The 23,669-nt window shown below is 44.4% G+C and overlaps 1 protein-coding gene across 1 annotated transcript in view; it reads left to right on the forward strand.

The window, feature by feature from the left end:
* The window catches only part of usp19 (ubiquitin specific peptidase 19), a 111,617-nt gene that overhangs the window by 31,645 nt on the left and 56,303 nt on the right, over window positions 1-23,669 (forward strand). Inside the window, exons 6-10 of the mRNA XM_078203740.1 lie at window positions 852-988; window positions 4,446-4,961; window positions 15,154-15,535; window positions 21,545-21,701; window positions 22,880-22,951. Of these exons, the coding sequence (XP_078059866.1) occupies window positions 852-988; window positions 4,446-4,961; window positions 15,154-15,535; window positions 21,545-21,701; window positions 22,880-22,951 (1,264 nt within the window). The remainder of the gene's footprint in view (window positions 1-851; window positions 989-4,445; window positions 4,962-15,153; window positions 15,536-21,544; window positions 21,702-22,879; window positions 22,952-23,669) is intronic.

Genomic DNA, 23,669 nt, shown 5'->3' on the forward strand with positions numbered 1-23,669 from the left:
ATTGTTCCCCAATGCCTCTATTTAGATCGTTAATGAAACAATATTGGTGTGAAGCAATGAGGTATTTGCGATATGTGCTACACTACTTCAACACAAGTGAGCATATTCCAAATTAAAATCTAGCCAGTGGCAAACACCGTTCTTGCACTGTTTGAACGACCTAGTTCGGATTCTGCCAGTCTATCTCAATGTTACTTCCTGTAAGTCGTCTCTTGCCTCTGCTGTTCATGTTCTTTCAGCAACCTCATCAGTTCTGACAGAGTCGTACACACTCTCCACACGCTGCCGGACCTGCTGAGTTTTCCATGGCAACTGCGGCTTTAATTTCAGGTTTCCAGCTTCAGCAGTATTTTACTTTTATCATTTTCTGAATTGTGATTGAACTTTATGGTGACTGAATAAGTCAAACTCTTGTAATTCTCTAGGTTTCTTGGATTTCAGCTGATGTTTTGGCTATCAAATTCCACTATTCTGTGGGAAATATGCATAAAAACTAATGATTTGTGCAAATGCTGTACACTTGCATATCAGCTGAAGCGCCCCTGTACATATTACTGAAATTATTGAATTTGTTTTGGTAATCCAATTGTGGCATTCCAGTCACCACCTGTGGTTTGCTCTGGCACTTTATAATGACATGGAAGACACGATGAGGGCCAATCATAACCGGGAGTTAGAGTGGATGATGTATCATTCAAGCAGGATGCTCAGATATAATTCAGTGCCTGTTTAAAATCATACATTCTGTCCTTGCTTTTATTAATTATAGTTCAATAGCTAAACCTGTGGGAATACCTCGACACTTTTATTCTGTGTTTTAAACTTTACATTTTCCCGTGTTTGTCCTGTAGATGGACGCCAGTGGAGTTGTCAGTTCCATGAAGAGATTGAGAGTTCATGCAGCAAACTGCAGTACAAGGAGAAGGGAAACTTCCTCCAGCTCATTATGACAAAGAAGATTCCTCTGCACACATGGCCTTCGCTCAAGGTACAGCAATCACCAACATGTTACAATGGCTCTTGTTTCTAACATGAGAACAAGCATATCACACACATGGACTGGATGGTACAGTGAGTTATCACATTGTCCTTTCATTCAGGGACTGGGTGCTACAGTATTTCCATTTACTCTCTTTAAGCCTCTTGTGATAAAACTGAAAATCTGTATGCGCTCAGGTTCAGACGGCATGTGTTGAGAGAGAAACATCAATTCGAGTTTCAGGGTCAATGATCTTTTGTCAGAATTGGAAGCAGTTTAAAATGAAAGCAGATTTTCAGCAAATTTATAGATCGGAAAAATCATAGGGTGGTGGGCTTGTGAAGGGGAAGGACAAAGGATCAGGTTTGTGATGGGGTGGAGAATCAGATTGATGACAGGGATGATAGAGGATTGTGTATATATTCCTATTTAGATTTTGCTTATCATTTTGGTTACGACATTTATTTTAAATATTTGCATGAGAATATAGGAGGCATGGTTAGTAAGTTTGCAGATGACACTAAGATTGGTGGCATAGTGGACAGTGAAGAAAGTTATTTCCAATTGCAACGGGATCTTGATCAATTGGGCCAGTGGGCTGACGAATGGCAGATGGAGTTTAATTTAGACAAATGCGAGGTGATGCATTTTGGTAGATTGAACCAGGGCAGGACTTACTCAGTTAATGGTAGGGTGTTGAAGAGAGTTACAGAACAAAGAGATCTTGGGGTGCATGTTCATAGCTTCTTGAAAGTGGAGTCACAGGTGGACAGAGTGGTGAAGAAGGCATTCAGCATGCTTGGTTTCATCGATCAGAACATTGAAGACAGGAGTTGGAATGTCTTGTTGAAGTTGTACAAGACATTGGTAAGGCCACACTTGGAATACTGTGTGCAGTTCTGGTCACCCTATTATAGAAAGGATATTATTAAACTAGAAAGAGTACGGAAAAAATTTACTAGGATGCTTCCGGGACTTGATGGATTGAGTTATAAGGAGAGGCTGGATAGACTGGGACTTTTTTCCCTGGAGCGTAGGAGGCTGAGGGGTGATCTTATAGAGGTCTATAAAATAATGAGGGGCATAGATCAGCTAGATAGTCAATATCTTTTCCCAAAGGTAGGGGAGTCTAAAACTAGAGGATTTAAGGTGAGAGGGGAGTGTCCAGAGGGGCAATTTTTTCACAGAGGGTGGTGAGTGTCCGGAACAAGCTGCCAGAGTTAGTAGTAGAGGCGGGTACAATTTTGGCTTTTAAAAAGCATTTAGATAGTTACATGGGTACGATGGGTATAGAGGGATATGGGCCAAATGCGGCAATTGAGATTAGCTTTGGGGTTTTTAAAAAAAAGGGCAGCATGGACAAGTTGGGCCGAAGGGCCTGTTTCCATGCTGTAAACCTCTATGACATTATAAAACTGATCTTCCTTCATGGTTCAAATTTCCTGGCTTGAAATAACCAAGTGAAAGAAACATTACCACTGATAGCACCCTGAATATTATCTTACAACATTAGCTTTCAAAGCATTTGTGTTGTAACATGGGTCAAATAATTTCTGTACATTCCTAATGCATAATGTTGGTCTCAGTTGTTGCTAGGCTCCTGATCAGCATTGCAATCAACATGCCACAGCCAATGTTACATGTGATCTCAAGCTTGGTTACTTCCTGCCACGTTCCTGTCAGTGGGAGAGTCCAATTAATGGAGGTATCTACTTTAGAAAGAGTGAAACTGTTTGAAAGTGTATTAGGCTGCAGAGTGTTCTGTCCCTCCACAGTCTTTGTGGGAGAACAGTGCTTTTATTATGAGCCTAACTTTCATAGAAACATAGAAAATAGATGCAGGAGGAGACCATTCAGCCCTTCGAGCCTGCATCACCATTCAATATGATCATTGCTGATCATGCACGTTCAGTATCCCACTCCCGCTTTCCCACCATCCCCTCTCCATACTCCAATCCCTTCTGCTCTCCTCACTGTTGGCTCGCAGGAGAGGCTTGTTTGGCTATTACCAAAATGATGTACAAACATGGAAGAACTAGAGGGGTGATGAGAATTCTCAAGGACAGTTATGGATGGGAAATAGATGGAATAGAAACTTTCAAAAGGGAATTGGGTAAAGCCTTGTTTTAAAAACAAAATGTGGGTCTGTGCAGAAAGATCAGGGGTGGTGAAACTAATTGGATAGCTCTTTCAAAAGAGGCTGCCTAACCACAATGGACCAGATGGTCTCCTTCAGTGCTGTCTGATTCTCAGAGTCTCTGGCTACCCTTCGTGCTACATGGCCGTAAGCCCAGACGATGTTGGCATCTGACATTGATTTATGAGATGATTTATGCGATTATGACTTACTGGTGAGTGATTTGGGATGGTAATCCTTTTTGTTTGGGTTTAGTGCTTTCTTCTTCATCCGTCCCCACTGTCCCTCCCGCCACCCCCAGCAAAGGAATACCCTGATCAGTGGCCTGGGTAGATGAGCTGAATTGGCAAACTGATCCTTCCTGATCTGTATGACTAGGTGGCCATTACACTTGTTGTTAGGCTGTCTGGGTGAGCTATTTTTGCCAGTAAAAAAAAATTGGCCTTTCGTTTGCAAATGTGATGGAAATTTTACAAGGAATTTGCATGCTAGTTTATTTAACTGAGCCAAGTAATACAAGTACGACCAGCAATTATAAAATCTCCAAAAGTGCTTCATTTGGGGGATAAATAGAAGAATTGAGAGATGACTGATACTAATTGTCGTGGTCTTCCAATCCAAGGATACCCCTTCTATCCAGTCTTGTCTATCTCCCAAACAGTTTTATCCACCTGTGATGCTGTCTCCTATTCCACATGCACATGGCAGTGAGAGCCAGACATTATTTAATTAATGCATGCAGACTTTTATAAATAAGCAGTTAGTAGTCTGTAATACTTGACTAATATACCAGAGGGGAAATGATGTGTTTTTTTGGAAACGGGTTATGCTGAGGCAAGTACTATCTGAAAGGGCAATGGAAACTGATGCAATGGTAAATTTCAAACAAGAATTGGATGAATGGTTGTAAAGGCAAGGCTTGCAGAACATCTGGGAGAGAGCTGAGTTATGAGACTAAAATAAAAGCAAAATACTGCAGATGCTCAAAATCTGAAATAAAACCAGAAAACACTGGAAGAACTCTGCCAGTCTGGCAGCATCTGTGAGGAGAGAAATAGAACTAACGTTTCGAGTTCAATAATGCTTCAGTTCCAAACAAGAGTCACCCTGGACTCGAAAGGTTAACTGTTTCTCTCTACAGATGCTGCCAGTCCGACAGAGTATATCCAGCATTTTCTGTTCTTATTTCAGGATAGTGAGACTAAATGAGTAGCTCTTTCAAAGAGGCATAATGGACCGAATGGCTTCCTCTTGGGCAGCAAGATTCTGATTATAAAATGTATTGAGTGAATCCAGGTTTTATATTGATTTCTCTGATTACTTTTACAGAAGAAAGGGAAAGAACAGGCTGTGGTGATTCTGCCCAGAGACCCTGGAAAGAAGATTCTGATCAGCGAAGACCTCACCGAAGAGGTGAAACAAGGAGAATCGTCCAACAGCACCGAGAAGAAGAAAACGAAAGCTGAGCGGGGGGTTAAGCGTCCGATCAACGTGAAGGTGTCAGGAAAGACTGAGTCACCACCCGAACCTGGTGTGAAACGTACCATCCAGTGCAAGGATCCGGATCTCTCACCAGTCATCCCTGAGCCGCTTGCAACTCAAACTGTCTTTGTGAAGTCTGCAGAAGGAGTGGATACTGCTTCACTGGAACAGGACACTAGATCTGCAGTCCGCCCAAAAAGCCCAGCGAGTGAACTGAGTCCCAGCGAGGCTGGCGGAGGCTTGTCTGATCCCACGGTTGAGGGTAAAGTGAAGAGGAACGGTCGAGGTCCCCAAGGAGACTGGCACATGGAGGATAAGAGTGGTACAACAAATGTTGTTCAGACGTCAGCTGAGAAAGCTGAGGTATGCTGTCTCTCTTGTTTTATGCTACATTTTAACAACAACAATTGGAACTGCTCGTTTCACACATGGTTATGAATCGGATAATGTAAGAATGATAATGAATTGGTAATCCAAATAGTGAGGCCAATTATCTGGAGAATGAGAGTTAAAATCCCACCAGGGCATTTCCAAAATGTTGAATTATGTTTAAACTCGCTGGAATCCATCATGGTGACCATGAAGTAAAGCATCAACAATGTCTTTTAGGGAAGGAAACTAACTGCTTATCATAGAATCCCTACAGTCCAGAAGGAAGCCATTCGGCCCATTGAGTCCATACTGACCTCAATCCCACCCAGGCCCTATTCCTGTAACCCTATACATTTACCCTGCTAATCCCCCGGCACCAGGGTCAGTTTAGCATGTCCAATCAACTAACCCGCACACCTTTGGACTGCGGGAGGAAAGCGTAGCACCCGGAGGAAACCCATACAGACCCAGGGAGAATGTGCAAACTCCACACAGGCCGTGACCCAAGGCTGGAATTGAACCTGAGTCACTGGCACTGTGAGGCAGCAGTGCTAATCACTGTGCCACCGTGCAGCCCCAAAAGTCAGATCTAGCTTTGACTCCGGTCCCACATCAAACATGTTTGACTCTTAACTGCCCTACAAAGTGACCAGTCAAGACACTATATCAAAACCATGAACAGTGATTCAATAAAAAGGCCCATCACCACCACCTCTGAACAAGAGATGGGTAATGCTGATCTTGCCAGCAGCCCCCACATCCTGAGAAGCTTTTCAAAGGATTTAATGTAAACTTTAAATTAAAAAAAACTCCCAGTTTATTTGCATTTCTTATGCTGCAAAACACATGAAATGGGCACAATTCAATGTAGATATCATGACAAGGTATTGCACAATGGAATTAAAAGATGGGTCACAGGTATTCAATGTGGCAAAATAGCAGTGGGTCAAGATGAAAGAGATCGAGTGATTTTAATTAACTGGGCAATCAATATCTCTAATTACTTCAGGGCAGCTATTAACAAATTAAAGAACACAACTACTTAACCATAGCAGGATAGTACAACAACAACTTGCATTTACAAAGAACAAAGAAAATTACAGCACAGGAACAGGCCCTTCGGCCCTCCAAGCCTGCACCGACCATGCTGCCTGACTGAACTAAAACCCCCTACCCTTCCGGGGACCGTATCCCTCTATTCCCATCCTATTCATGTACTTGTCAAGACGCCCCTTAAAAGTCACTATCGTATCTGCTTCCACCTCCTCCCCCGGCAGCGAGTTCCAGGCACCCACCAACCCTCTGTGTAAAAAAACTTGCCTTGTACATCTCCTTTAAACCTTGCCCCTCACACCTTAAACCTGTGCCCCCGAGTAATTGACTCATCCACTCTGGGAAAAAGCTTCTGACTATCAGACTTCTATCAGGTCGCCCCTCAACCTCCGTCGTTCCAGTAATTAAGTGATCACAATGCGTGAATGGCTGAACAGAGATGCAGACGGTTAAAGGGACTACCTGAGAAATGTGGCAGTTGCCCTGAAAAGCAGGGCGGGAGGGTGGAGTTTGGAGATAAGCTGAAGAACAAAATTGGAGAAGTGGAAAAATAGAAGAAGAATAAAAAGTGATAAAAATGGATGAATTGAGAGTAAAGAAGAAATGAAATAAAATAAATGGAAATGGGGTGCAGGTGGAGAGGAAAGTTCATGCTCTGAAGTTGTTGAATTCAATCCAAAAGGTTGTAAAGTGCCCAATCGGAAGATGAGGTGCTGTTCCTCCAGTTTGCATTGGGGTTCACTGGAACATCAGACTATACTGCTATGGTTAAGTAATTCAATGTTCTTTAATTTGTTAACATTGCAAAAGCCAAGGATGGACATGTGAACAGGAGAGCGGGTGGTGTGTTGGAGTGGCAAGCGACAGGAAAGTCTGGGTCCCGCTTGCGAACGGACCAACGGTGTTCAGCAAAGCGGTCATCCAGTTTGCATTCGGTCTCTGCGATGTAGAGTAGACCGCAATGGGAGCAGCGAATGCAATAGACCAGATTGAAGGAGGTGCCTGTGAAACGCCGCTTCACCTGAAAGGGGTGCTTCGGACCTGGGACAGTGAGCAGGGAGGAGGCAAAGGGGCAGGAGCTGCTCCTTCTGCGATTGCATGGGAAGGTGTTGTGGGCAGTGGGTGAGATGTTAGGTGTGATGGAGTGGACCAGGGTGTCCAGGAGAGAACGGTCCCTGCTGAAAGGGGGAGTGAAGGGAATTTGCATTGAGTAATGGCATCATGCTGGAGTTGGCGGAAAAAACGAAACCAAATAGGTGATAAAATAACCTGGTTAAAGAGGGGAAGGAAATGATGTTATCGAGCTTTAGGGAGGGAAAGTCCGTGATTAGTGTCAAAATAGCTGGAGGGAAAATGGTCAGTAATGGGCTGTAAGAAGTGGGCAATGTACGAGTAGCTTGTGTTGGAGGAATATAGAGTTCTTGCAGTGTGGGAGGGATGGGGGTGGGTTCGCCTATGGAGGGATTTAAACAAGAGGGTGGGATTTTTAATTTGAGACAGTGGGAGCAGGAGCCTGAGCAGGGCAGTGAATAGAGGAGTGATGGTCAAGTATGAATTAGAATGCAGGGAGCAGAGTTTGGGATGTGTTAATGTTTGGAATAATGGAAGCTGACGAGGAGAGCTTAGGAATGGAAATAGTCAAACCTAGACAAGTGTTTCCACAGCCGCTGATCTGAGTTGGAGGCGGTAATGTAAGAGTTAAAAATACAGTCTCTGTATGGAACATATGGAAAGGAATTGGATTGAATTCAAGGCCGCAGCTGGGGCCAGTGGCAAGACTTGCGGTTGGAGCTGTGGATAATGTCTTCAAGCTTCTCAGAGTTTAACTAGGGGAGATGATGAATCTGGCTGGACCATCTCATCAATTTGCTGGAATTGGATCGGGAAAACTTTCTGCTAGATGGTTCAGTAGTGCAATCAAATAACCTGAAAAGTTTTTAAATAGTCTGAGCAACCTGGCAAATGGAAGTATTTTTCTACTGATTCTATGTTAATATTAAATGTTTTGTGTTAAATTGCATATTTTAGTTCATTCACTCAGCGAATGCCCAAATGGTAACTAAGGAGATGGCCCTTTTTTATTCTTTCCTGGGATGTGGGCATCGTTGGCTAGACCAGCATTTCTGCCCATCCCAAATTGTCCTTGAACTGAGTGACTGCTCAGCCATTTCTGAGGACATTTAAGAGTCACCGCATTGCTGTGGGCCTGGAGTCACGTGTAGGCCAGACCAGTTAAGGACGGAAGATTTCCTTCCCTGAAGGACATTACTGAACTAGATGGGCTTTTTTACAGCAGTCAATGGTATTTCATGGCACTATTACGGAGTAACAAGTCTCTCAACACCAGGTTAAAGTCCAACAGGTTTATTTGGTAGCACAAGCTTTTGAAGTATTGCTCCTTCAGGTGAGTGAGGAGTTGTGTTCACAAACAGGGCGTATATCGACACACACTCAATTTATAAGATAATGGTTGGAATGCGAGTCTTTACAGGTAATCAAGTCTCAAAGGTACAGACAATGTGAGTGGAGAGCGGGTTGTTGCCGTTGTCAATCTCCAGATGCAATTCTACAACTCATCCGCTTCATCCTGGGCCACAACGTCTTCACCTTCAACAACCAGTTCTTCATCCAGACACACGGAACAGCCATGGGGACCAAATTCGCACCTCAATATGCCAACATCCTCATGCACGGGTTTGAACAAGACCTCTTCACCACACAGGGCCTTCAACTGATGCTATTCACTAGATACATCGATGATATTTTCTTCCTTTGGACTCATGGTGAACAATCATTGAAGCAACTATATGATGACATCAAGTTCCATCCCACCATCAGACTCACCATGCGCTACTCTCCGGAATCGGTGGCATTCTTGGACACACATCTCCGTCAAGGACGGCCACCTCAGCACTTCACTGTACGGCAATCCCACGGATAACCTCACGATGCTCCACTTCTCCAACTTCCACCCTAAACACGTTAAAGAAGCCATCCCCTATGGACAAGCCCTCCATATACATAGGATCTGTTCAGATGAGGAGGATCGCAACAGACACCTCCAGACGCTGGAAGATGCCCTCATAAGAACAGAATATGGCGCTCGACTCATCGATTGACAGTTCCAACGCGCCACAGCGAAAAACTGCACCGACCTCCTCGGAAGACAAACATGGGACACAGCAGACAGAGTGCCCTTTGTCGTCCAGTACTTCCCCAGAGCGGAGAAGCTACGGCATCTCCGGAGCCTTCAACATATCATCAATGAAGACGAACATCTCGCCAAGGCCATCCCCACACCCCCACTTCTTGCCTTCAAACAACCTCAAACAGACCATTGTCCGCAGCAAACTACCCAGTCTTCGGGCGAACAGTGACCACAACACCACACAACCCTGCCACAGCAACCTCGACAAGACGTGCCAGATCAATGACACGGATGCCATCATCTCACGTGAGAACACCATCCACCAGGTACTCTTGCGACTCGGCCAACTTTGTCAACCTGATACGCTGCAGGAAAGGATGTCCCAAAGCATAGTACATTGGTGAGACCATGCAGACGCTACGATGAATGAACACCGCTAGACAATCACCAGGCAGGAATGTTCTCTTCCTGTCGGGGAACACTTCAGCAGTCACGCACATTCAGCCTTTGATCTTTGGGTAAGCGTTCTCCAAGGTGGCCTTCACGACACACGACAGTGCAGAGTCGCTGAGCAGAGACTGATAGCCAAGTTCCGCACACATGAGGTCGGCCTCAACCGGGATCTTGGGTTCATGTCACATTATCTGTAACCCCCACGACTTGCCTGGGCTTGCAAAATCTCACTAACTGTCCTGGCTGAAGACAGTACACATCTCTTTAACCTGTGCTTAACCCTCTCTCCACTCACATTGTCTGTACCTTTAAGACTTGATTACCTGTAAAGACTCGCATTCCAACCATTATTTTGTAAATTGAGTTTGTGTCTTTATATGCCCTGTTTGTAAACAGAACTCCCACTCACCTGAAGAAGGAGCGATACTCCGAAAGTGTGCTACCAAATAAACCTGTTGGAGTTTAACCTGGTGTTGTGAGACTTCTTACTGTGTTTACCCCAGTCCAACGCTGGCATCTCCACATCACCCTTACGGAGACCAGCTTTCAATTCCAGATTTATTTTTATTGATCAGTTTTATTAATGAATTGAATTTAGACTTCACCGACTTGCTGCGTATTAGCCTGGATTCCGAGCCCAGTGACATTACCTCCATCTTCCCCCTTCATCACTTCACTGAGCAACTGCAAATTACGATTGACATCTTGCCAATGTTGTTCAAATCCCAAGAATAGATAGTTAATGTCAGTGTTGGCGTTTGTGAAGTCCTGTTTGAATAGAGATCCTGGTATTGGGGGTGTTTGATCCGGTGGATATAGGGGTGTTCTCATTTGTGAGGCCTGTCCAAAACTAGGGATCATAAATATAAGCCATAAATTAAATAAATTTAAGAGAAAGTTCTTGGGAGTGGTGAGAATGCGGGAACTCACTGCCATAGGGATTGGTTGAGGTGAATATAGATACATGTAAGAGGAAGCTGGATAAATACAGGAGAAATGTATAGAAGGTTATGCTGATAGGGTGAGATGAAGAGGTGAGGGAGGAGGCTCGTGCATCATGTAAATACTCCCATAGATCAGTTGGACTGAATGGGCTGTACTTTCGGTGTTATATTGAATCATGCACCAGAAAACCAAGGTTTACTACAGCACAGCTGAGTCAGGGTGGGATTGGGTGTCTCCTGCAGCATGCTTGATGTGGACTTAATAAAACCATAAGAAATAGGAGCAAAGGTCGGCCATTTTCCCATCGAGCATGCTCCGCCATTTACTGTGGGACTGATCTGATGTGATCTTCAACTCCACTTTTGTTTCTTATCTGCCTTACTGATTAAAAATCTGTCTATTTCAGCTTTGAAGACACTTAGCGACCCAGCCTCTACAGCCCTCTGCGATAAGGAATTCCACAGATTCACCACCCTCTGAGAGAAGAGATTCCTCCTCATCTCTGTCTTAAATGGGCAACCATTTATTCTGAGATTCTGCCCTCTGGTCCCAGACTCTTCCACAAGGGGAAACAACCTCTCGGCGTCTACCCTGTCAAGCCCCCTGAGAATCCAAAATATCTCAATAAAGTCGCCTCTCATTCTTTTAAACTTCATTGAGTACAGGACCAACTTACTCAACCTCTCCTCACAAGAAAATCCCTCCAAACCCAGGATCAATCTAATGAACTTTCTCTGGGGCTGCCTCCAATGCCTTTCCTTAGATAAGGGGAACCTGAACTGTTCACAGTATTCTAATTAGTGCTTCATGTAGTTTTCGCAAGATTTCTCTTTTTATATTCCATTTCCTTTGAAATAAAGGGCAACATTCCATTTGCCTCCCTATTATCTGCTGAACTTGCTGCTAGCTTTTTGTGATTTATGCACGAGGACCCCCAGATCCCTCTGTGCTGCAGCTTTCTGCAGTCCTTCTCTGTTTAAATAATATTCAGTTCCTTTATTCTTCCTACTAAAGTGCATCATCTCATTTTTTCCTAAGTTTTTGCCCACTCACCTCTAGACTCCTCTTGATTTGATTTATTATTGTCACGTGTATTAGCATACAATGAAAAGTATTATTTCTTGCATGCTATACCGACAAAGCTAACTGTACATAGAGTACATAGGGGAGAAGGAAAGCCGAGAGTGCAGAATGTAGCGTTACACTCATAGCTAGGGTGTAGAGAAAGATTATTTTAATATAAGTCCATTCAGAAGTCTGTTGGCAGCAGGGAAAAAGATGTTCTTGATTCGGTTGGTAGGTGATGGAAGGAGGAGTATGTCTGGGGTGCTTGGGGTCCTTGATTATGTTGGCTGCTTTTCTGAGCCAGCAGGAACTGTAGATGGAGTTAATGGCTGGTTTGTGTGATGGATTGGGTTTTGTTCACGACCCTTTCTAGTTTTTTGCAGTCTTGGATAGAACAGGAGCCATACCAAGCTGTGATGCAACCAGAAAGATCTGTAAAAGTTGGTCAGAGTAATAGCAGACATGCTAACTTTCCTTAGCCTCCTGAGAAGGTAGAGGTGTTGGTGGGCTTTCTTAACTATAGTGTCGGCGTGGAGGGACCAGGACAGGTTATTTGTGATCTAGACACCTAAAAACACTACCAGAAGGTTGTGGAGGCTTTGGAGAGGCTACAGAAAAGATTTACCAGGATGTTGCCTGGCATGAAGGTCTTGGCTATGGGGAGAGGTTAGCGAAACTTGGTTTGTTCTCACTGGAATGACAGAGTTTGAGGGGCGACCAGATAGAAGTCTACAAGATTATGAGGGGCATGGATAGAGTGGATCGTCAGAAGCTTGTTCCCAGGGTGGAAGAGCCAATAGGCATCAGGATATTGAATTTGATGATCAACTATGATCAGAATGAATGGCAGAGCAGGCTCGAAGGGTTGAATGGCCTCCTCCTGCTTCTAGTTTTTATTTTCTGTGTTATCCAGGTGTTCCAGAGATGAGTGTAGGGCCAGGAAGATGGCGTCTGTTGTGGCACTTGCCTATTTTTGTCATCCGCAAACTTGGCAATAGTACATCCACTTCCCTTGTCCAAGTCAGAAATATATATATTAAATAGTTAGAAAATGTCTGCAAAATTCTATCGGAGGTGTTGTAGTTTTATTTTGATGTCAGTAGGATGGTATTCGGAAGGAGAAGCGATTAGTCCTTGATCTGACAGTATTTGTTGCATTTATGGGAAGGCAGCAGGATATTGTTTGTGTAACAGCACACGTGCTGGAGGAAGCCATCGGCTGAATAATGATGAGACTGCCTCCAGCAGACAGCATCTGGTCCCCGTGGCATTTCATAAAGTCACAGCCATGGTAACAACATAACAAACTTGCTTTTTTATTTCCTGCTTTGCCTCTTTGTGCTTCTGGTTGTATTGTGCATCACACCGGCTCAACTAACATTCAGACTCCCTTGTTTTCATTCCTCTCTGATGAGGTATTTTATTTAATTTCCTCCTTTTTATGCAACCAAAAATGGGCAGGATACTGGCAGAATGAAAGGTTTCCCTAGTGACTGTCTTGCCTCTACCTGACTCACTGGTCCAATAGAGAAACCTAGCCGCAATCATGTTTTTTTTTTAAGGCTACTAAGGTTTTGCTGATATGTTTACGATCAGTTGGCTTTGAAACTAATGGCATGTTTTGACCATATAGAAGAGTGGCTGTTGCAGATGGATTGAGGCAGCAATCTGTTTCTCATTCTGTTCATGGGCAGTGTTGTCGAGGCCACACTCTTTGCCAATTCCTAGTTGCCCTGAGATGGTCAATGTTGGCCACTTCAGAGGGAATTATCCCAACCTCATGGTGTGGGCTAGAATTTTGTGTAGATGCGGATAGGACAATGATATTGGTGAACCAGCCAGTGTTCTTCAGAATCCAGCAGATTTCACGGTCATTTTTCAGTTTGCAAGCCCGATTTTATTGATTGATAGTCATAATTTATGATGGAATCTGAATGCCTGACCTTCTGGTTACTGGTCCAGAAGGAACCAATTGAACTGGGGTCAATAGGCTCTCTTTCAGCTTGTGGGCAGGCTGATCAGAGATGAATGAAATTCACAAAGGCTGTTTATTGCCACTAAAATTAGGAGAGACATGAACTCTACAGCCAGGGCAGAACTGTCCAAATAAGATGAAGAAAGGGGACTAGAGGTGTTAGTTGACTTGTCACTCAGCTTGTCTAAACAGTGAGCAGCTAATAAATAAAGCAGATAGGAGATTGGGTGGTAAACGCAGATCCGTTCAGATTCCTGGAGATTATGCTAAAGTTGTACAGGGCCCTGGCCATCTCACAGACCAGCTTCCCACCCATTGACTTCATCTACACTTCCCGCTGTCTTGGAAAAGCGGCCAGCATAATCAACGACCCCATGCGCCCCAGACATTCTCTCTTTCATCTTCTAAAGATACAAAAGTCTGATGTCTGATGTCAGATACCAACCGACTAAAGAACAGCATCTTCCCTGCTGCCATCAGAGTTTTGAATGGACCTAACACGTTAAACTGATCTTTCTTTATACCCTAGCTATGACTGTAACACGATATTCTGCACCCTCTTTTTTCCTTCTCCCCTATGTACTCTATGAACGGTATGCTTTGCCTGTATATTGCGTAAGAAACAATACTTTTCACTGTATCCTAATACATGTGACAATAAATCAAATCAGATATGGGACACTTGTCTTTATTAGCCGAGGCATTGAATCTAAAATCAGGGAGGTTATGTTGGAGCTGTATAAAACGCTGGTTAGGCCACAGCTGGATACTGTGTGCAGTTCTGGTCACCACACTGTAGAAAGGATGTGATTGCACTGGAGTGGGTGCAGAGGAGATTCACCAGGATGTTGTCTGGGGCTGAAGCATTTCAGCTATGGAGAGAGGCTGGTTAGGATTGGGTTGTTTTCCTCGGAGCAGAGAAGGCTGAGGCGGAAAACAATTGAGGGATGTATATAGGAAGAAACATTTCCCCTTAGTAGAGGGGTCAATCATCAGGAGACATTGATATAAGATATGGGGCAGGAGATTTAGAGGGGATTTGAGGAAAGAAGCTTTCACCCAGAGGGTGGTGAGAATCTGTAACTCGCTGCCTGAAAGGGTGGTAGAGGCGGGAACCTCACAACCTTTAAGCATTTAGATGAGTGAGTCCGTGAAACACCATAGCATTAAAGGCAATGGACCAAGTGCTGGAAAATGGGATTAGAATACATAGGTGCTTAATGGCTGGCGCAGACACGATGAGCCTCTTTTTGGGCTGTAAAGCCCCTTTACTCTGACTCTTTGATCACCCCTCCTAAATCGACTCCTTTCGCACCCAGTTTTTGTCCGGCTAGCCTCCTTTGTAGTGCAATGTGATGTTTTCTGAAATGAAAGGAATATGTTGCTGTGAAAGATATAAACAGATTGATGTTCAGGAAGTAAGAGATCAAATGGGTCAGTATTTCTTCATCAGGACTGATCTCCTGAAGCATCAACCTATAATGGTGTGTGAAGTTCCAATTAAATTGCCTTTGGCACTAATGCTTTTATTTTCTTTCCTAAAGATGGAAGTGACAGAGAAAGAGGAACTGCTGCCCAAGAACCAGGATATCAATGCTGTAACAGCTGGGTTACTCTGTGAAGCTGTGGCAAAGGCGTCAGCAAGTGTAAGCATTCCCATGGAACAGATAGAGAGCGCAGCAGAGGGTGAGACTCAGGAACCTGTTGGAGATGGGCGTGAGGATGCTGACACAACAGTGGGGAAAGCTCTAGCTCAAAACCCTCCTCTGAATGAGAACTCTGTTGGGAAGCCAGCAAGCCCTGTTGAACAGGTAACTGGAGAGACAGTGCCAGTGGATAGACCTCATGAAGACACATCACTACCTAGCTCACCTGTGGAAAAGACTGATCAGACAAAGGATGAACCTGCTGATGAAAAGGTTGAAGGTAATGGGTTGAGGCACATTATTTAAATATTATCTGCAGAAAACTAGACTTAAAACACTTCTCTTTTTTGCCATATTTTACTGTTAGTTCACGATACTAAAAATGTACATACAAAAGCAGACTGTGCAATCCAGCTGCTCTGCTGGTTTTTATGCTCCACATGAGCAGCTTCCCAACCTACTACACCAAACTCCATCAAAATATCCTTCTATTCCTTTCTCCCTCATGTACATAGCTGGCTTCTTAAATCCATCTATGCTATCTTAATTTATGATCCCTAGTTTTGGGTTCTCCCGCCGTGGTATTGTTGCTAGACGAGTAATCCAGAGAGCCAGGGTAACGCTCTGGCAAATGGTGGAGTTTAAATTCAATAAAACATCTGGAATGCAAAGTCTTAATTATGATCGTCGTTAAAAATAGGGGAAATATGAAGACATAAGGCAGCAAATTAGAGGAGTAAATTGGAAGCAGGTATTCTCGGGGAAATCTACTGAAGAGAGGTGGCAGTTTTTCAAGGAATGTCTGTCTAGGGTTCCACAGGACAATGTTCCGAGCAGACAGGGAGGAGTTGGTAGGTTGAAGGAACCGTGGTGCACGAAAGCTGTGCGGGACCTAGTCGAGAAGAAAAGGAAAGCGTACAAAAGGTTCAGAGAGCTTGGCGAAAATAGGGATCTAGATGAGTATACGGCTTGTAGGAAGGGACTGAAGGAAATTAGGAGAGCCAGAAGGGGTCACGAGAAGGCCTTGGCAAGTAGAATTAAGGAAAACCCTAAGGCGTTCTATAAATATGTAAAGAGTAAAAGGATGAGACGTGAAGGAATTGGGCCTATAAAAGGTGAAGCCGGGAAAATCTGTACGGAACCAGTAGAAATGGCAGAGGTGCTTAATGAGTATTTTGCCTCGGTTTTCACAGAGGAGAAGGACATGGGTGGATGTACTGTGGGCTTGTGGTAGACTGAAAAGATTGAGTATGTGGACTTTAACAAAGAGGTTGTGCTGGAATCTTTGAATGGCATCAAGATAGATAAGCCGCTGGGTCCGGATGGGATGTACCCCAGGTTACTGTGGGAGGCGAGGGAAGAGATTGCAGAGCCTCTGGTGATGATCTTTACGTCGTCGATGGAGACGGGAGAGGTGCCGGAGGATTGCGGATGTGGTTCCTATTTTCAAGAAGGGGAATAGGGATAGCCCAGGAAATTACCGACTGGTGAGTCTAACCTCAGTGGTTGGTAAGCTGATGGAGAAGATCCTGAGGGACAAGATTTATGAGCATTTAGAGAGGTTTAGTATGCTCAAGAATACTCAGCACGGCTTTGTCAAAGGCAGATCGTGCCTTACGAACCTGGTGGAGTTCTTCGAAAATGTGACTAAACACATTGACGAAGGGAAAGCGGTAGATGTGGTTTATATGGATTTTAGCAAGGTGTTCGATAAGGTCCCCCATGCAAGGCTTCTAGAAAAAGTGAGAGGGCATGGGATCCAAGGGGCTGCTGCCCTGTGGATCCAGAACTTGCTTGCCCAAAGGAGGCAGAGAGTGGGTATAGATGGGTCTTTTTCTAAATGGAGGTTGGTCACCAGTGGTGTGCCCCAGGGATCTGTTCTGGGACCCTTGCTGTTTGTCACTTTCATAAATGACCTGGATGAGGAAATGGAGGGATGGGTTGGTAAGTTTTTGGTTGAAACTTGGCCAAAGAACTGAACTCCAAAGGTGAGATAAGAGTGACAGCCCTTGGCATCAAGGCAACATTCGACTGAGTGTGACATCGAGGAGCCCAAGTAAAACTGGAGTCAGCTGGAATCAGGGAAAATGATCCACTGGTTGGCGCAAGGGAAGATGGTTGTGGTGATTGGACAGGACGTCACTGCAGGAGTTTCTCACCCATACATCTTCAGCTGCTGCATCAATGCCCTTCCTTCCATCATGAGGTCAGAAGTGGGGATATTCGCTGATGACTGCACGATGTTCAGCACCATTCCCAACTCCTAAGATACTCCTGAGCAGTTCTTTTCCAAATGCAGCAAGATTGGACAATATCCAGATTTGGACTGACGTGGAAATAGCATTCATGTGGCAATGACCATCTCCAACAGGAGAAGATCAAACAATCTCTCCTTGACACTCAGTGGCATTACCTTTGCTGAATTCCACTATCAACATCCTGGGAGTTACCATTGACAAGAAACTGAACTGGACTAGCCATACAAATACTGTGGCTACAAGAGCAGGTAAAGGCTAGGAATCCTATGGTGAGTGACTCACCTGACCTCCCGATGCCTGTCTACCATCTACAAGGTGCAAGTATGGAGTGTAAAGGAATATTCTCCTCTTGCCTGCATGAGTGTAGCTCCATTAACAGTAAAGAAGCGCGAGACAACCCAGTACAAAGCTACCCCTTCCACAAATATTCTCTGCCTCTGCAGCCGTGTGTACTGTTTAAGGTGCACTGCAGGAGCCCACCAAGGCTCCTTAGGTAGCACCTTCCAAATCCACTACCATCTATAAGGGCTAGAGCAGCTGGCTGATACCTGGCTACACCACCAGCTGGAAGTTCTCCTCCACGTCACTCACTAGCCTGACTTGGAAATATATCTCCGTTCCTTCACTGTCACTGGGTAGAAATCCTGGAACACCCTCCTGAACAGCACTGTGGGTGTACCTACACCTCAGGGACTGCAATGCAACTGCAAGGGGCGGCACGGTAGCACAGTGGTTAGCACTGCTGTTTCATAGCTCCAGGGACGTGGATTCGATTCCCGGCTTGGGTCACTCTGTGGAGTTTGCACATTCTCCTCGTGTCTGCGTGGGTTTCCTCCGGGTGCTCCGGTTTCCTCCCACAGTCCAAAGATGTGCGGGTTAGGTTGATTGGTCATGCTAACAATTGCCCCTTAGAGTCCTGAGATGTGTAGGTTTGAGGGATTAGTGAGTAAATATGTAGGGATAAGGGGGTAGGGTCTGGGTGGGATTGTGGTCGGTGCAGACTCGATGGGCCGAATGGCCTCCTTCTGCACTGTAGGGTTTCTATGACTCAAGAAGGCAGCTCACCACCACCTTCTCAAGGGCCGATAGCGATGGGCAATAAATACTGGCCTAGCCAGCGACACCCACATCCCGTAAATTAATTTTAAAAATATATATTTTCTACATCTCAATCAAACCTTACATAATTCTAAAGCCCTCAGAGGTCACCACCTCAGCCTTCACTTTCTAGAGACGAGTCCTGCGTGTTCACTTCTTCCTGATTCCCTTGATGAGCAGTCTGTTCAATCGTATCGAAAGCCAAATCCCATCCTACCATTTAGCTAACTTTCAAACATACCTTCCTTCCTCACAGATTAGTGGATGCTGACCAGGGACTGGAACCATGGCTGATATTAGGGTATCCAAGGACACTGATTCTTGTAGCTCCTCAGTTGATGCTCAGACTGGCATCCGCCACCTTGGCACAGACCTGGGACTGCCTCTGATAAAAGCAAAGTACCGCGGATGCTGGAAATCGGAAATAAAAACCGAATATGCTGGATAAACTCAGCAGGGCTGGCGGCATCTTTGGAAACTGCCGCCTTGAACCATTGCAGTCCCTGAGGTGTAGGTACACTCACAGTGCTGTTAGGGAGGGAGTGCCAGGATTTCCACCCAGTGACAGTGAAGGAAGGGAGATATAGTTCCGAGTTAGGATAGTGAGTGACTTGGAGGAGAACTTCCAGAAGCACAGTTAATGTTTCAAGTGCCTATGACCCTCTTACCGGACTGAAAAGGGTTAGAAATGTGATGAATTATATATATTTGGAGAGGGGGGTGAGGCAGAATGGAAAGTCAGTGATAGGTTGGAGTTGAGGAGAGACTAATAAGGATGTCATGGACATGAGACAGAGGCTGTTAATGATGCCATTCGGGACTGAAGAGTGTTAATAGAGGCAAAGGAAGGAGAATCGGAATGTGTCAATAAAAGAACAGAGGCCAGTGCTCAATTGGAGCAAAACTGAACCATGGTCTTGTGTACTCTGTTCCGTCTGTCAGGACCACACTGTGAACATAGAGCTATCAGTGTCTGGTTAGAGCTATGCTCAAAGGTTTAATTAAAGTTGAAGGGTTTTGCTGGAGTAAACAAGGAAACATTGCTTCCACTGGCAGGAGGTGTCAGTAATCAGAGGAGACAGATTTCTTAATTAGCAAAACAAGCACAGGGATTGAGATTTTTTAACTAAAGCTGTGATCTGGAATATACTGCCTGAACGGATGGTGTATGCGGATTTGAACAGATACGAAAGGCATAAATTTGCAGAGCAATAGGGGAGTAACGGGGGATTGGGATTAATTGGATAGCTCTTTCAAAGAACCAGTCCTTTTGTTTAAAATAATGATCCAGGCAAGTTCCTCAATTTGGATGCTGTTCCACACCTTTGCGGGTGCTACAGCTGAGTCAAATGTTTCCTTCTGGGAGCATTTTAAATGTTAAAAGAGCTGATGAATGAGGAAATTATGTTAGAAGATAAAGGGTTCTAAAGTTGCAATCCTAAAAGGACAGAAAGGTATTTGATATTTATCCCTATGAAACCAAGCTGAAGGCAGTAATGTTGTTCCAGCTAGTTCAAAACATGTTGAGGCTGTCTGTCTGCTATCGACCTCAACAACATGGTCACAATATGCAGACCACACTCCCGAGGTTTCAGTGTGTAGAATTGCCACAGGGTCTCCCCTGGGCCTGATGTAATGCAAGGGCAACAGTCCGGACACTTGTCAATTTCCCAAGTTATGCACTTGGAAAGTAATTGGAACTGGAGCTTGTACCGGATGTGCACACAAGAACTGGTTTCTTATTGCAAGCTTGTGGAATTATTCAAGGTGAAGGACATGTGGCACCAGCTCATGTCATTGACTTGGTGTCAAAAACACTATGCAAAATACTTATTCCTGCAGACGGTGCCCAAATGGTGGGAACGGATAGAAAGCTGATTGAATTTAATGCAGGTGAGTGATAAATATTGAGAATGGGAAGGACAATCCGACAACTCGTGTGCTCCATAAACGTGGTTCAGTTATCACAGGAAGAAGCTGAAATTGCCCCAGGACTCCAGCATGTCCAACAAATGCAGAGCAACATTTGGTGAAAGGAATGGTCCAAATGGAATATTCGGTAAGGCCATGATCAAACTGACCTTGAAAGCTGGATCCCGTCTGATCACCGAGAGAGCGAAAGATTCAAGTCCTGGAAGCCGAGAGGTCTTTACCAGGTCAGGAGTCTGATTTCCCACATCGATGTGGGTGCGGTGATCTTATAAAGGTTCAAAAGCTGGTGGTTAGAATGGAAATTGTTAAATCCAGAATACTTCAAATTGCAAGTAGAATAAGAGAGTCAAACTAGTAAAAGGTGAATCAGAAAATTCTCATTTGTAACGTAGTTTGTGACCCTCGGCTTCAGATCTTTCAAAAACATTATTTCATGGGATGTGACTGCCACTGGTAAGGCCCATCATTCTTGCACATCCCCAGTTGCCCTTGAGAAGGTGACGGTAAGCCATCTTCTTAAATGAGATGTTGCAGTCCATCTGGCGAAGGTACACTCACTGGTGTTGAGACCGATTTGGTACAACTCCGTGGTTTGCTGGACCGTTTCAAAGGGAATTTGAGTCAACCATATTGCAGTAGGTCTGGAGTGACATGTAGGCCAGTAAAGATGGCAGATTTCCTTCCCTAAAGAACATGAGTGAACCAGGTGGGTTTTTACAACGATCAATGATAGTTTCACCATTACTGAGACTAGCTTTCAGTTCCAGATTTTTATTAATGAATTCAAATTGAATTCCAGCAGCTGATGTGGTGGAATTTGGGTCTGTGGATTGCTAATCCAGGGACATTACCACATCACCACCATCTCCCCAAATGAATCCACGGTTGTGAAATGTTCAGCACCAGCTGCTGTGATGAGCAGAAAGCATTGTACTGAAACCAAATGTGTAACTTGAAATTGCATTAACACTAATTCCTTTTTCTCCTTCAATGTTTTGCAGTTCCAGATAGTTATGTGAATTTGAGCTTTGTTAAATATGACTCTTATGAGAAGGGAACAGATGCCATGGTAGTGCACGTGTATGTGAAGGAGATCTGCAAAAACGTGTCCAAGGTTCTTTTCCGAGAACAGGACTTCACTCTCATTTTTCAAACCAGGTGAGAACCAAGATCAGTGGTTAAAGGATTTCACCAGAGGGTGAAATATTTACTGTCCATCAGCACAGAGAACATGCAGGGGAATTTGAAACTCAGTCTTCATCAGAAACTCTAGTTTGTCCACTCTGGCTCAGGAGGTTGCATCCTCTCTTAGTTGGAAGGTTGTGGGTTCAAATGATACCCCATAGACTTAAACACACAATCCAGGATGATACTCCAGTGCAGTGCTGAGGGAGTGCTGCACTGTCTGAGGTGGAATCTTTAAACTGATCCTCCATTTGCTTTCAGGTGGAAGTAATTGACCCTGTGGCGCCGAGATGTATCAAGGCCTCTGGAACTGGGACGTTTGTCCTCAGCAAATTTGTTTATTCTAGACTGGACCCGGGTACAAAAGGATGTTCGGCATGCCAACCTAGGAACTGGGCAATGAGATGGGGCCAAGGCTTCAGCCATTTTCTGGTGATGGGCAGCATAGGCAGATCTCCAGCTTTCTCCTCCTCTTTCCCCTTCCTTTCCATGTCTAGGGCCCATGTGGTGGAGTGTTCCTGAACCACCTCAAGAATTTTCCTCTGAGGCCTTAGTGAAGCTTGCCAGCTGGATGCTTGTGTGAATCCCTTTAATGCCACACACCTTGTCAGCAGTAAGGTAATGTATCAAAGACAGAATCAATGGCCTCACAGTGCCTGAATTCTAGATCTCATTATTCTTTGTGCAGCAGCAGGGAAGGGCCTGTGGGTTCCCTGAGTTCAGCAGCTGAATCTGTCCCAAACGTGCTCATTAATGATTCCTCCTTGAGATCAGCCATCTTTCACTGCAGTTGACCTGGGGTTCCAGCTGAGCAGGAAGTCTAGATTAATCATCATTGACTCTCACTGGCGGTTCAGTTCAGGCTTTCAAGGTCCAATTAATTTTGTCGGCCACAGGGAAAATATTCTGAAGTTGGTTTTCAATGTCATTTTACCATTATGCTGTCTGACTTTTGGACTGGGATTGAATTTAAACTGGTATTCCCTTGTAATGTCTTGCATATCCTGCTGAGTGAGACTGTGCATCAACACTATTTTAAGCACGTTTTGCCTTTCTACTTCTACTGGTATTGATGCATTATAATGTAACGGTGTCATTGGTTAAGAAGCAGATTGCATCTTCAAGGTTACTGTTCTGATTTTGTTTTAAAGCCACGAACCATTTCTGCGCATCCACCCTGACTGTGGACCAAACACCATCTTCAAATGGCAGGTTAAAGTTCGGTAAGAGCAGCGGAAATCTGTGTTTGCCACATGTTACTCACTGGTTATGAATGGGTCTACTTTTAAAATCTATAAATAATTTCACAAAGGACTTGGAGCGGATCACTTGGCATTGGTACAAGAACTTCCATTAAATGACCATGCAGTGCTTCTTGGCATGCTCTGAGATTTGATTATTGTGGTCTCAGCTCACTCCCAATGAATGTCATCCACCCCCCCACACACACACACACACACACACACACACGAACACTCCACAAGTCAGCACTAGCCAGCTGCTTTAGGATGTAAGGTTGTGTGGAACCAGTAGCACCATGCACTCCAGAATAGTTGGTCCTTACTCAGACTGCATTGTGATTTGGGTGCAGAATTGAACCCAACTCCAAAAGATAACCTGTTTTATTTTTGTTAGTGAGTTACCGATATATAATGGGGCATTTGTTGTGTATATTTGGCCTGATCCACGTCCTTGGTCCAGAGGGGGAGAGGTTTCTGAGTATCCATTCAGTATCTGTATGAAGTTACACAGTGAAAGTTCACATTACTGTCCACTACCAAGCACTCAACTCGGGTCCAGCACTGGCCGCAAACCAACGCTCTTTCTAAACTCCTGTACAAATATTTCCATTTCTTGCACCAGCCTTCCTGTTAATGTCTGAATAAGCAATCTGATTGTTGAAGTATTATAATTTAGTGCAATGTGATGTAACATTGAAAC

Source organism: Mustelus asterias, chromosome 3 (genome assembly GCF_964213995.1).
Source record: "Mustelus asterias chromosome 3, sMusAst1.hap1.1, whole genome shotgun sequence".
Taxonomy (NCBI): Eukaryota; Metazoa; Chordata; class Chondrichthyes; order Carcharhiniformes; family Triakidae; genus Mustelus; species Mustelus asterias.